The sequence below is a fragment of the Macrosteles quadrilineatus genome, unplaced genomic scaffold, assembly GCF_028750875.1.
Source record: "Macrosteles quadrilineatus isolate MER2022 unplaced genomic scaffold, UCM_ALF_1.0 Scaffold_5__1_contigs__length_97177068, whole genome shotgun sequence".
Taxonomy (NCBI): Eukaryota; Metazoa; Arthropoda; class Insecta; order Hemiptera; family Cicadellidae; genus Macrosteles; species Macrosteles quadrilineatus.
The window spans coordinates 21,233,862-21,251,109 of NW_026542598.1; the positions used below are offsets into that span (position 1 = coordinate 21,233,862).

The 17,248-nt window shown below is 34.6% G+C and overlaps 1 protein-coding gene across 1 annotated transcript in view; it reads left to right on the top strand.

Moving 5' to 3' along the window:
- Nucleotides 1–17,248, top strand: part of LOC128994097 (muscle M-line assembly protein unc-89-like) — a 264,007-nt gene that overhangs the window by 34,472 nt on the left and 212,287 nt on the right. Inside the window, exon 3 of the mRNA XM_054418357.1 lies at nucleotides 16,572–16,851. Within this exon, the coding sequence (XP_054274332.1) occupies nucleotides 16,572–16,851 (280 nt within the window). The remainder of the gene's footprint in view (nucleotides 1–16,571; nucleotides 16,852–17,248) is intronic.

Genomic DNA, 17,248 nt, shown 5'->3' on the forward strand with positions numbered 1-17,248 from the left:
AATTACTATCAATCTGGATTTAATTACTAACAATCACTACTGATAACTTTTTAGAGAGGTTATGATTTCGTGTATTGTCATTGCCACTGAAAGTGATGCAACGACTTGTTGTATAATCAGCTGATTTCCTGTAATTACGTGTTTGTTAAACTTCGTTAAATATTACATTGCTAGCAGCATTCTTACCATAAATAATATTGTATCAGGTACAATTCGGCAAATATTTCATTTATTTTTGGACTTCCACCAACTTAATTAAGAATACGCGAGTATCAACATGAACAAGTCGGATCAACAATCAAATTGGTCAACTGATCAGATGATCAGCTGATTAGTTGACGTTCGAAGCATTATAATTTTAATTCTTTTCTCGCAATACTTGAACCTCATTGGTCCGTTACCTGTGTGGATATGAGAAAACTATGCGGATATGAAATGAAACTATGCGGATATGAAAGTAAACAGCTGTAAAGTGAAACTTTTCAATTCTAAGAACTGGACTGAAATGGCTACTTTAAAAAACGGTCGTAGGTAAAAATATTTTGGTTATATTCTCAGGATACTATAATTAAGACGATAGTAGGTTAATGATCTACAAACGTCATTCTTTCAAGGTTTCACTTCACAGGCGTTTTGTATCTAAAATAAAGTTATAATCCACCAATATAATTAACCAACCGATCATAAATTTATCAGTTGAATGAAAATCAACGTAAATGTATAAATACATACTTTCCTTAGAGGTGTCGTGCCGAGCGCTTTGTGGCCGGTCTGTAAACAAGAGGGAATACGTTTTTGTTAAGACTATGCTGAATTATGTTGAGACCTTTCAAAACTGAAATAGCGAAACAGTGTTGTAAGTGAAATATGGGCAGCAATTGTTGCAAGTGCGCCAACGACAAGAAAAATAAACATATTACATCGACTTCGTCTAACTCTTCAGGCCCGTGGTGAGTATTTGAAATAAACATATAGAATCTTTCTTACCCGTATCGATATGGTAGTTGTAGCTAATAACCAAAACTACGTAACTGTTTGTAAATTGTAAGAATCCATCTTGTCAACTTGGTTTGTTAACAGCATGCATTTGTTGTGTTATAAAAGTAAAAGTAAAAGCGATTGACTAAATTGTAACCGGACTTAACCCGAAAATGAATAATTTAGTGTGAATACGTAAAACTACAACATTTTTAGTTGGTAGCATAGAAGATAAAGACCAAATTTAAAGTTTATTTCTCACTTAGACAATAAAATGTTGATTTACGTGTAGATCGGACATATTTGAATAGTTCTCCAAATTATCTATGAAAAAGAAGTGTTGGTTTCATTCGAAGAATCGATCTTTTACAATGACTTCAGACAATGTTATCGCTTGTTTGAACAGTCGCATCAAAGTGTTTGTTTTTACGGTATAAATATCACCTTGTTGATCTCAGTGTCCAGTTTACATCACAAGTAGTTTCTTTGATGTCGGAGTTTACAAAGCAAGCCGGACAGATGCAAAACTTGTGTTGAACAAAGCCTGTGAGAGAAGGAATTCTTGATTTCAAGTTTCTATTACATTTAACTCGGGGTAGTGCAACAAGAGATGTTATATTGTAAAATCTGTAGAAATAGTTATTTGTGCAACTAGTGAGAAAAGTGAGCAATTGACCTCGAGAGAAATCCTTACTCACGAGCCGTAGGCGAGTGAGGAATGGTTTCTCGAGTGAGGCAATTGTACTTTGAACTCGAGTTGCACATTATACTTTTCCTACAGTTACCATAAAACAAATAAATTGGTGAAGAAACATAACCTATTTTTGCACAGAAGTGAACTTTTAATATAACATTTAACGTGAAGTGACAAATACAACAGTACAACAGCTGACCAGCTGATTTACAGCCAGTGCTGCCAACGTATTTCGCGCGCATACGACGTTGCCTGCATGTTACGCGCTCACTATTTCGTGCCTTCACGTTGCAAATCTGGAGTGAGACAAAGTAATTAGAGTGAGACAATGTTAACGTTAACATTGTCTCACTGATGAGCGAATTGGCCACTTTGCTTTCTCAAATCAGTGAGAGAACATGTACATTGTTAGGTAACTGTAGGAAAACTATATTATAACGTTCGTCCGTGTTATTCGCTGTAGAAGCAACTGAAGCGAGGAATGAAAATAATACTTACAAAATAAATACACTGTGAAAAATTATTATGTACAATACTTCATCTATGGTACAATAGTGCAAGCATAGTCCTCACACTTTTGTAAAATTATAAGCCTGTTTGATGTTTTGATCAGCGACGTTTGGGTCATGATTTAGATCAAATATCTCTCACATTTTATAGTGTATGTTACGATTTGTGCTATTCGGATATAAAACCATGAGACAAGTTTAAAAATATGATTCTATTCAGTTAAAATAGTTTTAAAGCCGGTTGAATTGCAATAAACAAATAAGTCTATAAAACGCCATCTACACGTACCGAGCTCACCTGAAATCAATAAGAACGATGAATCTATAAAAGATCTATAACATTATACAGTCGATAGACTCAAAATTCGTGTATTTTATTGTTGGAACGTATTGTTCAACTGTCGAGATCACAGGGGTTTTCAACTTGGTCACTAACCGACAAAATAAAGTTTAGTTCACCTATGACATCATTCTTGCATCCATTTGTTCGACTACATTATCGTGATTTAGGTATGAAAAATCTCAACAAATAATTATTGATAAATTTAAGAGTCGACAGGCAATGGTTATTTCCTTGTCACATTTTGTTCAAGAGCCAGAACATGATGTTAAATCTGTTTATACCTCTGTGATTTTACAACAACCCACTGTTTCATTAACTATGACATCACTCCTGCTCTTATTTGCAAGACCACTTTCTCACAATATACCTGCTCTCCAAGTCATTGAGTGTGTCAACGTCACCATATACAAGACGTGGCCAGTGCCAAGAGTATTTCTGACGCAGCCGTCGCCATGCCAGCTGCCCCTAATAATTTTCACGCTTATGGTGGAATGTTGTGACTTGGGACGGTAGGGAGGGGATGTAGAATGCAATAAAACCTAAGCAACAATCTGAGGGACTTGTCAGGAAGCTGGAAACTGCCAGTTGTAATAAATCAATCGTAAAACAGTTTAGGAAATGTGACGTGTTTGTGTGAACTTCTGAACGAGATTGACCATGTGACCCAGTTCGTTGGGGACACAAGTATTCCTAAGCTGGTAAAACAATGCTAAAGCGACAACAAAAGTATAAACTGCCTAATTTATGGTAATCGCATGCATTTAATGCTATATAAGTGCTTTATTATCTACTTTATTATTATTATTTATCTCGACTATCCGCAGTACTATCCTGTAGACCAATTCGTTAAATACCTAGGGAAAATGTGGTTCGGATTCCACTTTAAACTGTAGGTCCCTTAGTTGCCATTAGCTGTATAGGCTATTAATTAACAGCTGTGTCTAAGGAACATGTCGGCCTTAGTCACTAACAAGACTACAAGATCGCGCCACTCATCCTACACTCATCCTTCACTCGTATTTGGGTTAAAATACGCCCATAGTGGCGTCCCCATCTTAAATAATTGATAATTGATTAATTTATATTTACTCTTCATGTGTGTAAGAGGTCTTTAGGGCAAGTTTTGCAAATAAATGTTGGGATATGATAAAAACATACTTGTCAAAATACGCCTACAGAATGTTTGGAAATACCAACCTGAGGTTTATAGTTTGTTTACTAAACTTGACGATACAAGGAGAAAATAGAATATCAAACTAGAGTGAATTATACAACTAGCTTATTTGTGGAATGACTTTGTATGTCATAAAATTCTTAAATAATCTTGCACTATTCTCTTTTCAAAATCACTGGTTTTTTTCGGCACCGTTACTTTCCTATGCATCTTTCTAGGCTACTGTAGATCCAATGCCCACTCTTTGAGAACAAAAGGCTCAAGACGAAAAAAAGCAAAAGTCAATGAATTCAACGTTACGATATTCTTTGTTAGGTTTTTTTGTTGTTCCATAATACAACCACAGATTTTAAACTAGAGTTTTCAATAAGAGATTCATGTTGAGGATATTTGAGTGCACTAATGTCAAATAAACTTTTCTCTTTTATGTACGGTAGGTTTTGCGATGTATGCTTTAGGTACTAGACTAGTCAAAGCAATATATTTAGCTACTAGCAGAGTACCCGTCCTTCGTACGGGGTTGGCAAATAAATGTAAAAGTCCTGTTGCAGTTATACTTTAACTTAGGTTTGCAATGGGGGAGGACACAGTTTGATAACATATTTGCTTCTTTAAATTTATGGTATGCTATAGTTTTACACATCTACACTATAGTTACACATCTACCATAGCCGTAATGTTTTACCACTTCACCTAAACCATAGAGAAAGATAAATTATTAATAGTTCGCAAAATAACACAAATTATTCATGCAATTAAAAACATAAACATAACTTTAAACAATCCTACTTTGAAAGTTCTCATTGCCTATCACATAAATGCAAACAAAATAATAGTGCTGCACCCTGTTGGTAAATCTTAAAATCTTATAACTTGTACTTTTGCATATCATAGAACCAACTTTAATAGTTGAAACAGATGACTAAATTATTTAATTCCCTTTAAATATGAGGGAATACGTTTGATGTTTGGTATAATCACATGTTTGATATTTAAGGGGACATCTTTACTCATAAGGTTAACATGGAGAACTACACGGCCACTGGAGGAAAGCCCGAAAGGATTTTTAAGATAGGAATATGCCTATATGTTAATCGGGAATATGAGCTATCATCGTGCCAAATTTCAGCCCAATCTGTCAAGTAGTTAATGCGTGATTGAACTTCAAACAAACAAACAAACACACAAACTTTCACATTTATAATATTAGTAAGTTAAGATGATAGGCCTATCAAAGGACAAGCAATGTTTATATTAACATTTTGTATTTGTTTCAAATAGTTATCAATAGTTAGATAAATATAAACAAATTGTAAACAATAAACCCCATTTACAAAAACCACATGGATATTAACTGTGTCATTTTTGATCAGATCCAAAGTATGATAAGAGTTTTATCGAGTTCAATCTATGTTTTGATACCTACCCAGGCCTAAAATAAGCACTATCTCAAACATAGTGTCCATTTTCTTATAACAAACCTAAAATTAAAAAAAACATTAACCTAAATCACTATGTTTCGAAGAACCATTTATAGGATCAACTAACTGTCTATTGATCGATGTAGTTCCCAACAAGTACTTGTACTTTGGCTTAACGTTCTGACCGTGATCGGTGATTTGTTGTCTGCGACCTTTGCACGGTGCCAAGCGATAAACATTATACTATCTGTCTCCCTTCGTTTCAGCCCTGAAAATCATTGCGAAAATCAGTCGATTTTCAGCTTGGAAATGTAAAGAAGAATGTAGAAATTGGAACAACATTTTCTATCAATGAGATAAAAATGTAGACTTCTTGACTTGTTAGCTCGGATTAAATCGAAGTATAACCTATATAACCTAATTCAAGAGAACATTGACTTTATAGTTATCAGTGATTATATCGAATGCCGTAGTATTATCACTACGGTAATGCTACGGCCAGGAAATTGTTTTCTTCACTATTAACAAACTATTGTTTTTCTTCCACGCGATGTTCTCTCTCTTCGTGACGTTCCAATCCAGAGAGCTGAAACCCTACTGGACTGAGGCTGTTTTAGGACTACGTCCTCTTCAGCCAGGGAAAGGATTGGATAGCAGCAGTAGCAGAGACGTGTAAATAACGAGAGAGTGTGTAATAACGATGCGTTATTCTGCCACTATTGCCGGTTGTTCGGTCAGTTTGTGGCCCTTGGACTTTTGGCTTTTGGCCCCAACTACACTTGTAGGGGCGTGGTGTCGCATACCAGCCACGCTCCTGTGTTAAGTTAAGAGATTTAAGAAGATTTACTATACATGTTTCGTGTCAGTAGATATCTTTTAACCTCAGATCCGCAAGACTGTACAATTTTTACTACAAAAATACTTTTAGCTATAATTTTGCTATGAATGTATGCTCGGACAACCATTCTGCTTAAGATAACATCCATCAGCTAAGCAAAAGTAGCCTAAACCTACAATATACTCATATCAAATAATCTTTTCTTTATCTCTATCGTTATCTTTATTTATATCATTTATCTTTATATTTTATTTCTACCCTATATTTATCTATATCTTTACCTACCGACAATATATTCGAACATAAAAAATAGCTATAACCATTTTAAATATCTTTACTTTTTTCCTTGTGGTTCAAAATATTTTTTTAAATTCACTTTTAGACCAACGGTTTGTCTGAAATCAGTAGTGGACACCTTACGTGATTCACACTGTATACAGAGTGTTCAATAAAGGTGGGGACATAATTTAAGTATAGTGATTCCTTCGTTAAACACTTGGATTAAACCTAACCTATTCTATTTTGTCTAACTTTACCTAATCTATTTTTTCTGTAAGTATACCGTAGTCTTCACTGTGCCATCTACTGATTGATGTGACATTGATGTGCCATTAATGACCTTTGTATCTTATTTTATTTTTTTTATTAATGCCTGATTTGTTTATGTACTGTAATTTATATTTGACTTGTGATTTTGCAGCATATGTAATCAACTTAATTAGCGTATCTAAATGCATGTACATGTCTAACGGAATAAAAATATTGATTCTTAAATCTATTGATTCTAAAAGATTTTGTATATTGTTCGAAAGCTAACTTTTTATATGCTTTATAGGTGTATCTAGGTGTATATAGGTAGGTGTATATAAACTGTAGGAAAAATATAATATGTAACACGGGTGCAAAGTGCCACTTCGCATCGCACAATAGTTACACAAACTACTAGAATTTAGGCTAAGCTAGTTAGGATTGCCTCATTTTACAAGTAAAAGTCATGATATTTCAGTTATTTTTTATCGATCTTTTTAAACTTGGTGTTGATTGGTATTTGGATTGGATTTAAAGTTGGTATTTGATAGGGAACTTAAAATGCAAAAATGTTTTCTTGGCATTTTTTTCATGAAATCAGCCATATCTTAGTAATTTAAGTTTAACAAATTAAAATGACCACCATATTAATATTTTAAGTTTAATCAAGATTACATTTTGTTCTAACATGGGTCTCTTCTACTTAAGTACCAAGTTTCATAAAGATCGGTTGAAAAAAGTCAAAGATAAAAATGTTTATGTAAAAAATACAAAATTGCGGATATCTGGTTAACGAAGCGATTTTCGAAAAAGGTTATTTTTTTATTTTCACTTTATTTTGGTCCAAAAGAAGCCTCATCCCTATCACCACCGATTAACCCAAGTTTGGCTGCATCAGTCGCCTGGTCCAGCGTCCCCGTTGTCTCCTGTTCCCAGCTCTCCTGCCACAGCTGGTAGGTGCGGGTGTATTCATCTGTTCGTGCCTGGTACTCCCCACGGCGCTGATAAATTGCCATTCCCTCCGCATACGTCTAAGAGAAGGATTCTATCAACCGGCTAAGAGAAGAAACCACCCTAGCAGCCTTGTCCGTACCACACACGGGCTACCGTCCGGGTCGCATGGAGGAAAGCTCTCCATCGGCCAGAAGCGGTGCACTCCTTCGGGAGTGCCATCTGGAACAGGGGCTGTCATAAAGGGACATTCCAGAGGTCTATACCTAGGTCTAGACCGACTATGGAACCTTGGGCAGTACCAGAAGTGACGCTCATCGTCCGCGGGCCCTCCGTAGTGTCATACGTGAGGAGCGGAACGCGGAACCGGAGATAATCCTCTATGATGCGCATGAGGTAAGCCAATTTTAAGTTTTTTCGTGGAAGGTCTTCTCCAGAGCGTCCAACATTTCACACCACCTCGCGGAATTAAATGCATTTCGCGCATCGAGTGTTACGAGCAGCACAACCTTACGAGAGTAGTGGATAAAATCCTCAGCTCTCATCACGGCTTGCTTCACCTCCTCAACCGCGTCAACCGTTGATTGCCCCATCCTGAATCCATACTGACAAGGGGAGAGGTCCCCCAGCAGCGACAACGGCTGAATTCAGCCGGGAACGGATCAATTTCTCGAGGACTTTGCCAGCCGTATCCAACATACACAGAGGTCTGTAAGAGAATGGCAGGTCTGGGTCTCCCTTGCCCTTCACAACAAGCACAAGCCTAATGTTACCATAGATTAACACAACACCAGTACTGGTAGCAGCTAGTAATGAAACCATACTCCGTTCACAAAACTTAGGCGGTTTTAGGGGAAGAAATATATCCCCTACACTTGAACCTACCATTAAAAATAAATTTTGTGAACGGAGTCTAGTGGCCGTGCAACACTAGAAAGATTAATAGTTTGACAGAAGGTAGGATAAGGTAACCCTTGAGTAAAACCTTAAATTTGTATGAATATCATTCAGTGGACAAACAAGATTAATGTTTTTAGCGAATTTCCCATATAGGGAATAAGCTATTACCGTAGGTCTCATGGTAAGACCTAGACCCGGGACCGATTTACTTTTTCGTTTTGAGGTCCCCAGAGGCCAATATATAAAATTCTCGTGTCACAGTGTTTGTCTGCAAACTCCTCCGGAACGACTTCACCGATCGTTATGAAATTTGGTGTGTAAATTCTGTAGGTATGCGAATCGGACGTAAACTATTTCCCGTTTCGAAATTCTTAAAAGGGCTCCGCCCCAATGGCTCTGGAGTTTCCCATGTTAACCTTTAGTCTAGTCAAGATATGAAAAAAACACCCTTAACCTTAAAAAAATTGCTCTAAAAGGTTTTTTGATGGTTTTCATTTCCAAAAAGTATGTTAAATAACATACTAAAAGTCTAATAAAATCGGAGTCTCGGAAATTGGGTTTTTCCAATATGGCGTCCAAAAATTAAAAAAATAATAAACCTTACTATTTTCCCTGTAAATTTTCTTCTGAACCTCCAATTTAGACCGAATTTGGTACAAACCTTTGAAACTGTATGTATTATCTATAAACTATTCATGATTTAAGATAAATAATATACAGCAAACGTGTTGTATGGGGTTGAAAATAGGTAAAAATCTGTCTTAAGTTGTTAGTAGTAAATAACTTATTTCAACTTTGGTCACTATAGGGAACAAAACTTTTTATCCCTAGTCTGTGCTATACCTATGTTGTAAATCCTTAAAAAATATATGCAATTTAGTATTCTTAATCATTAAATTATCTTAAGTGGTGGTGGGATAGTTATAAAAAAACTATGTAATTCTTATGGGAATTCTGAAAATTACCATATCTTAATTGTTAGTTGGTACGCTTGGATAACAATTCATCGTGGCCTGTATCGTCTCCACAGATACTAACACACACATATTTGTCATAAGCGAATTCTGTGTTGAGTCAAGTAATAGAATTTGTTTCAATACTTTTTTTACGCTCATTCAATTCTTTTATTTTGTAATAGTTCACAAGTAGTTTATAAAAAAAATTATATGTATAATGTTAACAGGTATATTTTGGTAATACTGTTGTTAATCAGCTGTTTTAAAACTCCACAGGATTCGCTTCCGCTCGTTCAATTGTAGTTAAGTAATAAAACACAAATAGTTAATTACAAAAATAATTACATGTATAATGTTTACAGGTTTATTTTGGCAATACTGTTGTTAATCAGATGTTTTTTTTACTTCATATGATTCCAATCGTATTGTTGTTCATGTTTACAGTTATTTAGATCAAATTTGGTCTAGTCAAGATATGAAATAAAACCCCTTAATCTTAAAAAAAATTGCTTTAAAAGATTTTTTGATGGTTTACATTTCCAATAAGTATGTGAAATAATACCAAACTAAAAGTCTAATAAAATCGGAGTCTCGAAAATCGGGTTTTTTTCAATATGGCCAAAATTTCCAAATTTCCCTAAAATATTTCCATAGACAAGCAAGCTTTAAGACATTATTTATTTTCCATAAGAATAACATGGTCATTTTAAATGTACACTTTTTTTATTTTCTCCGTAACCGTTAGGCATACAACAACGCTTCTGTATACCTACTAAATTATTTGGTTTTATGATCTCTTCAAAATGGTTTGGAAATAAATTGCAACTTTTTACAGTGAAAAATGGGAAAATCCCATTTCTACCCCGTAAAAAAAAATAGGAGATCTTAAGCATACTCAATTTTTGGGCTTAACCTAGACACAAATCTTAAATATACACAAATCATAATACAAAAACTTTCTTCAGGTATATTTTTTCTAATATACAGTATGTTTTTAGGCCAGTGTCACTAATGTAACCTGGACATTCTAAAATAAAAATATTTTGTCTTATGGTCTGGCAATCTATGGAGGAACGCCCAAAAAGTTTAGATACAGTTCTGAAACTCTAAAAATGCTATAAGAATCAGCAAACTTGTTTGCTATACTTAGACAAACGATAACTGTAAAAGATCAATTTTCAAAACTACACATTTTGACTGTCTGATCAATAAATATGTACTATAACTAGTGGCCTGTAGGGGCAATGGCCCCTAATCTAGACTACAATAAAAAACCATAAATAAAAAGACAAATACTCGAAATATGTTTTTAAAATTATCAATTTTATGTTACTTAAAATTAACAGTGTTTCTTTTTTTATATCTTGGTTTTCCTTCCGTTGGAGTCGTATATTAGATGGTTTTGATGTGTCAATGAAATACAATTGTAAAATAATGATTAAATCAATAACACAACATAACAAATGGAAACGTGCACACAGTTTGGCCTGAGCCCGGAGAACGACGAATCAGAGCTGAAATCATACTGCCAAACATTGCACATCTTTTCTAGTTTAAAATTGAAGATTTGTTTTGTAATCTTACGAATCCTGTTATAGTTTCCATTTTGAGAGCCTAATGTATGTAAAGGTTAAAATTATTATTAATTATTATGAAGGCAACTCCCCATTTCGCGGTAGTAAGTCAGAAATATATCTATGAATTTGTCCCTGAATTTTAAAACACAATTAGGAAATTCAAAAAAAAATGTCCATTCATATGAAACTAGAAATAAAATTTATATAAATTTATCAATCTCAGCTTCTATGAAAAAACTAAAAAAAGGAAACATTCATGGGATCAAAATTTTTGAATCATTTTCCTCCCAAATTTAAAAGTAAAATAAACCAAAATTATTTCACAAATCTAGTGAATCAACTGCCAAAAAAAGAAAAGAACTATTATTCATTTGAAGAGTTTTTTTTTATTAATACAAAAAAATAATGTTGAGATGCTCTGCTGGGAAAAAATAAACAATAAGAACGACTCGATGACCCAAAGTGCCGCTCCAGAGATTCTTTTAAGATTTGTTCACTGCAACTACTCTACTGGCTGCAAGAATTTGCAATGCTCCTGCAACAAAGTATGGGTTACCTTGTACTACAGCTTGTGGACTTTACCAGCTTGGAGAACAATGTGACAGTTTGTAAAGTGATCATAACAGTGTACAACTTGACGAAAATTATGAATTATTATTTGTATAATGCTTTACTACTAACCACAAGAAAGTGTGACTATATTATACTATTACTAATGTTATAAATGTGACAGTTTGTTTGTTTTCAGTTCAATCACGCATTAACTACTGGTCGGATTGGGTTGAAATGTGGCTTTATGATAGCTCAGATTCCCGATTAATACAAGCCTATTCTTATCTAAAAAATCCTTTCGGGCTAAAAATGTATAGATATTTATTTAAGTAAATAAAATATGTATGTTGCATTTTAGCAAGCTTGTGATCTTTATTTTCAGACCTATTATTGGATTTTTCAAGCAAAAATTAGTCATAAATTAAAATGCCCCCGCCGCAACAAACCTGCACCCTAAGCGAATTTCAATTTGCCTGATTGAATTTAGACTAAAATATCACATTTATTCCCTATTTAAATAGCAATACTTTAACTAGTACTTCGGTTTGCTGCGACAGGGAGGGTAAAAAAGTGTTTTTAGTAAAATGTTAAATAGTTTAGTATAAAACAAATGCATTTTCCAAATTTGATAAAAATATTTTCATATACAGGCTAACTACAACAAGTTTTCTTATTCTCCGTAAGAATAACATAGGAATTTTAAATTTAATTTTTTTTTGGAATTTTCTCCGTAACTAGGTATTAGGCCCATGACAACGCTTCAATGTACTAAATTGTTTTTTTTTCTGAGCCCTAAAATGGTTTCGAAATAAATTGCAAAATTTTACGTTTTTAGGGTCAAAAATGGGGAAAACCAATTTTTACCCCATAAAACCCCCCATAAACCCCTGTTCCCATGGTCCGATCATGCTGGTTCGCAAACTCGTTCAAATAAATGTAGGTTTACATGTTTGTACCAAATTTCATCGAATTCGGATCATTTTTGCTTAAGTTATCGTGCTAACGGACACATTTGACCAAAATCTTGGACGCCATCTTGAATTTTGGACTTCCGAGACTCCGATTTCATTAGACTTTTTTTCCTGGAAAATACACATAATTCTAAGTCAAAATAACCAATAAAACAATTTAAAGCAATTTTTTTAGGGTTCTCGTACGGATTTACTCGACTACTTATGAGAAATGGAATTAATGAATCTTAACAGCTGTTTCAATTAAACAAGTTGGTTCTGTTCTATGATGTTCAATAGCATTAAAGTTACAAGGATTACCAACAGGGTGCAGCACTATTATTTCTTTTACATTTATGACAAACAGCTAATTTGCAACCAAAAGGTGAGTGAGCGTAGCGAACGAACTTCAACCTGGAGGCGAGTTAGCGTAGCGAACGAGCTAACCTGAAAGCAAGTGAGCGCAGCGAACGAGCTCCAACCTAAAGGTGAGTGAGCGTAGCGAACGAGCTCCAACCCAAAGGTGAGTGAGCGTAGCGAACGAACTTCAACCAGGACGTGATTGAGCGATGCGAACGAGATCATCTTGAAAATTAAACGTAACGGTACTTTCTTTCCATCGGTCTGTCTTAGGGGAAACCTATAACTTAGGCGATACGAAGTTCGCCGGGTCAGCTAGTAAATTTATATATGTGTCCGTTAGCGCGATAACTCGAGCAAAATTGATCCGATTTTGATGAAATTTGGTACAAACGTGTAAACCTACATTTATTCGAACGAGTTCGCGAACCAGCATAATCGGACCATGGGATCAGGGGTTTATGGGGGGTTTTATGGGGTAAAATGGGTTTTTCTTATTTTTGACCCTAAAAACTTTAAATTTCTAAATTTCTCTCTAGACTATTTTGAAGAGCTTAAAAAAACAAATAATTTAGTATATTGAAGTTTTTTTGAATGTTCATTGACTACGGAGAAAATTAAAAAAATTGTACATTTAAAATTCTCATGTTATTCTTATGGAGAATAAATAAACTGTTCTAGTTTGCTTGTTTATGGATATATTTTAATCAAATTTGGCAATTTGGCTTATTTCATACTAAGCTATCAATATTTCAATTCAAAAAACACACCTCAACATCTTCCCTGTAGCAGCAAACCTAACTACTCACTAAAATTAATGTTATTTAAATAGGAAATAAATCTGAAAATTTATAGGGAATATTTTAGTAGAAATCAAGCCGGGTAAATGGAAATTCGCTTAGTATGCAGGTTTGCTGCGACGGGGGTATTTTTTATTTGTATTGGGAGGAAAACCTTAATGACGACAATGATCTACACATGTTTGTTGCAAGGGTGGATTTATAGTCCAGAAGAACTAGGATGTGTCAATGAAAATAAATCAGGCATCACTCGGCAACGGCGCCGATTGGCTGGCAGCCCGCGTTATTTCTGATCCATCATGTATCTCGCCGACTGACGCGGCAGTTCTCGGTCGCACCATGACCGTGAAGTGACGTACTTCTGCGGAACATATGATCGTGACATTCTGGATACTTGTATACGTCGTCTGTCATCGCTGGAAACGGTGATACAAATGGAATATGTGTAGTAGAAAGTAGACTCGTTACTCGTTGTACTGTAATGTTGTTGTAATAGTTTCTGTAAGGAGTATGTGTCATAGTATAGCAGGATCAGTCGAATTATTTTTTTTGTTTATATTAGCTAGGCTTATTATAGTAATTTTGTAATTGTAATTATTAGTAATTTAAATATCATTCATGTTAACAATGCCTAGTGATATATCTCTGTATATTTTAAAACCCTGTTCAAGTTTACATCAACAAAAGGAGGGATTTGTATTTAAAAATATCTACAGATCATAATCAATGCCTTGCATATATATTTCAATGCCCAACCGTGAACATATATTTTCAATAGTCTCTTTTAGTACTGAGTTTTATTTCAAGTTGAATACATTTTGTATACTTAAATGTTGCTTTACGGTTAAAGTTCAGGATTTGTCCGTGTCGTATTTTAGCGAATTTCCCATATAGGGAATAAGCTATTACCGTAGTACTCATGGTAAGACCTGGACGCGGGACCGATTTTTTTTTCGTTTTGAGGTCTCTAGAGGCCAAAAACACCATCCGTTCAAATTCATATATATATATATATATATATATATATATATATATATATATATATATATATATGTGTCCGTCAGCACGATAACTCGAGCAAAAATGATCCGATTTTGATGAAATTTGGTACAAACGTGTAAACGTACGTTTATTCGAACGAGTTCGCGATCCAGCATGATCGGACCATGGGAACGGGGGTTTACGGGGGGTTTTATGGGGTAAAAATAGGTTTTTCCCATTTTTGACCCAAAAAACATAAAATTTAGCAATTTCTTTCCAAACCATGTTGTAGAGCTTAAAAAAACAAATAATTTAGTATATTGAAGCGTTATTATGCGCCTAATGGTTACGGAGAAAATTCCAAAAAAATTGTAAATTTAAAATTTCCATGTTATTCTTATGGAGAATAAGTGAACTGTTGTAGTTTGCTTGTTTGTGAACATATTTTGATCAAATTTGGAAAATGTTTTTATTTCTTACTAACTATTCACATTTTACAAAAAAAAAAACAGTTTTACCCTCCCAGATGCAGCAAACCTAAGTACTTGTTAAACTAATTCTATCAAGAATAAATGTTATATTTTTAAGTAGACATTTCAGTGTAAATCCAATCAGTCAAATGGAAATTCGCTTAGTCTGCAGGTTTGCTGCGGCGGGGGTATTTTATTTTTGAAATGAAAAAAATAATCTACTACATGTTCGTATGGCAACCAGCACCAACACCAGCAAAAACCAATGCTCGTTTATGTATATAATAAACGATATTACTGTTATTCAACTAATGCAGGCTTAACATAAAACATTTATAATCAGCAGTATAATAAATTGTATATAGTCAATGGCAGTGTACACTGTACAGCATGGTTTGCCACTGGCCTGCCTTGTGAAACAGAAACAGCTGACTATAAACCTCTGCTTCTTCTTATCAATCAGAGCGCGTTTTGTTTTGATTTCAATGAATGTTTGTTTATTGTTTACTGTTTTGGATTTGGATTTTTCTATTTCTACTTTCCTGTTTCCTCCTCCTTCAAGCTTCAAGTTGTCTGCACTGCACTGCAACACTGCATCTTCTAGCATAGTGCATTAGTAAAAGTGCATAAATTACTCTTCGTCGTTGTTTAAAAAGTCTAGGTTTAGGCATAGGTTTTGTTTACCATTACTTAAAGATTGAGTGAATATTATTTTTTTTCCAAAGGTAATTGTTTTGTGTTTAGTAGGCTACTGTTTCTTAGTACTTTTTTGTGTAGGCTATTTGCTGGTGACCATTGATGTTTTGACAAATAAACACTAGGCACTTTTTTGTTTTATTAAATCATGCCCTGATTTGAATCCTTCATAATAGGCTATAATATACTTATTACTTATACTTACTTTATCATTGAGTATACACTACCTACTCAATTATAGAATGAATAACTTATCCATTAGCATTTGATGTTGTAACTTATTGATTGTACAGTACTAGCCTATTAGTTACGATTGGGCTCTGATTGATTTGATTTTCAATTGTAAACTTAATGATAGTTCAAAGCTCAGCCTTAAATTTTTAACTACACAGTTGGGTTAATTAGGCTGCACTTTACTTGACGTCCTACACTCATTCGAATGAAAATATCGATCGATATATCGATTAATCGATTGCTTCATTCGATATATCGTTTGGTTAGTTAGGTAAGGTTAACCTAACCTAACTAACCAAACGATATATCGAATGAAACAATCGAATGAAAATATCGTATCGAAAAAACAATCGAATGAGTGTAGGACGTCAAGTAAAGTGCAGCCGTTAATTAACTTAAGGTTAAATTTCATTTTTGTAATTTTTTTGGAAATAAAAAAAAGTTAGCCCTATAAACTTAGTTTGAAATAGACTACCAATAGTTTTTGGTTTAACTAAATACCTAGCCTATTTTGGAAATACAATGGAATCGGATATCAAAGTTTCATCTATACCTTTTTTAGGTCTATCTTTCCAACCTTCTGTAATAGCCTAAGTTGTAAAATTCAAAAACCTAAGTTATAGGCTTAGTTGTTTATTAATTAATGATTTCATTTCTAGGACCAGAGGAGATGTGGAGCTAACGGGGGAGAGATTCAGCAGCGTCACCCAACGTGGCGCTGTAACTCTGAACGTCCGCAATGCAACAGTCGGTGATTCTGGCCGATACACTCTCTCTGCTCGCAATGACGCAGGCCAAGCACATTCCGACTTATTGCTTGAGGTGCGCACACGGCCAGGCGATGTCCCTGTTTTTCTCCGAAGACTCAATGATCTCGCTGTCAAGGTCGGCACACGCACAAGGTTCCTTGTTGAGGTCCGAAGCCCCACACAGGTTAAGGTTAGTTTTAAAATACCGTATCTGTTTGCTAGACTCCAAAGGGAAATCAAGGGTAAGTACCTAAGTGTTGGTGAATCTGCAAATAACATGAACCTGGGTTGACAAAGATCACTATTTGGTGCTTGAAATCCTGAACACCTAATTAATAGGCCCTACAGCCAGCCATAAATCGAAAACTTTTAAACACAAATTACTAAATCACATATCTATGTGATTTAGTGTTTTTTATTGACACAACCAAGATGTTGATGCATGTTATGTACATATTTGAAGCTCATTAACAATGTAGAGTGAGTGTAAAATGGAATTTATGATCTCTGTAACTTTTAACGGTGTCTAAAATCAAAATCATCTGTTTCTTTAGCCATTGAGTTATTTATCAAAAGTCGAATAATCA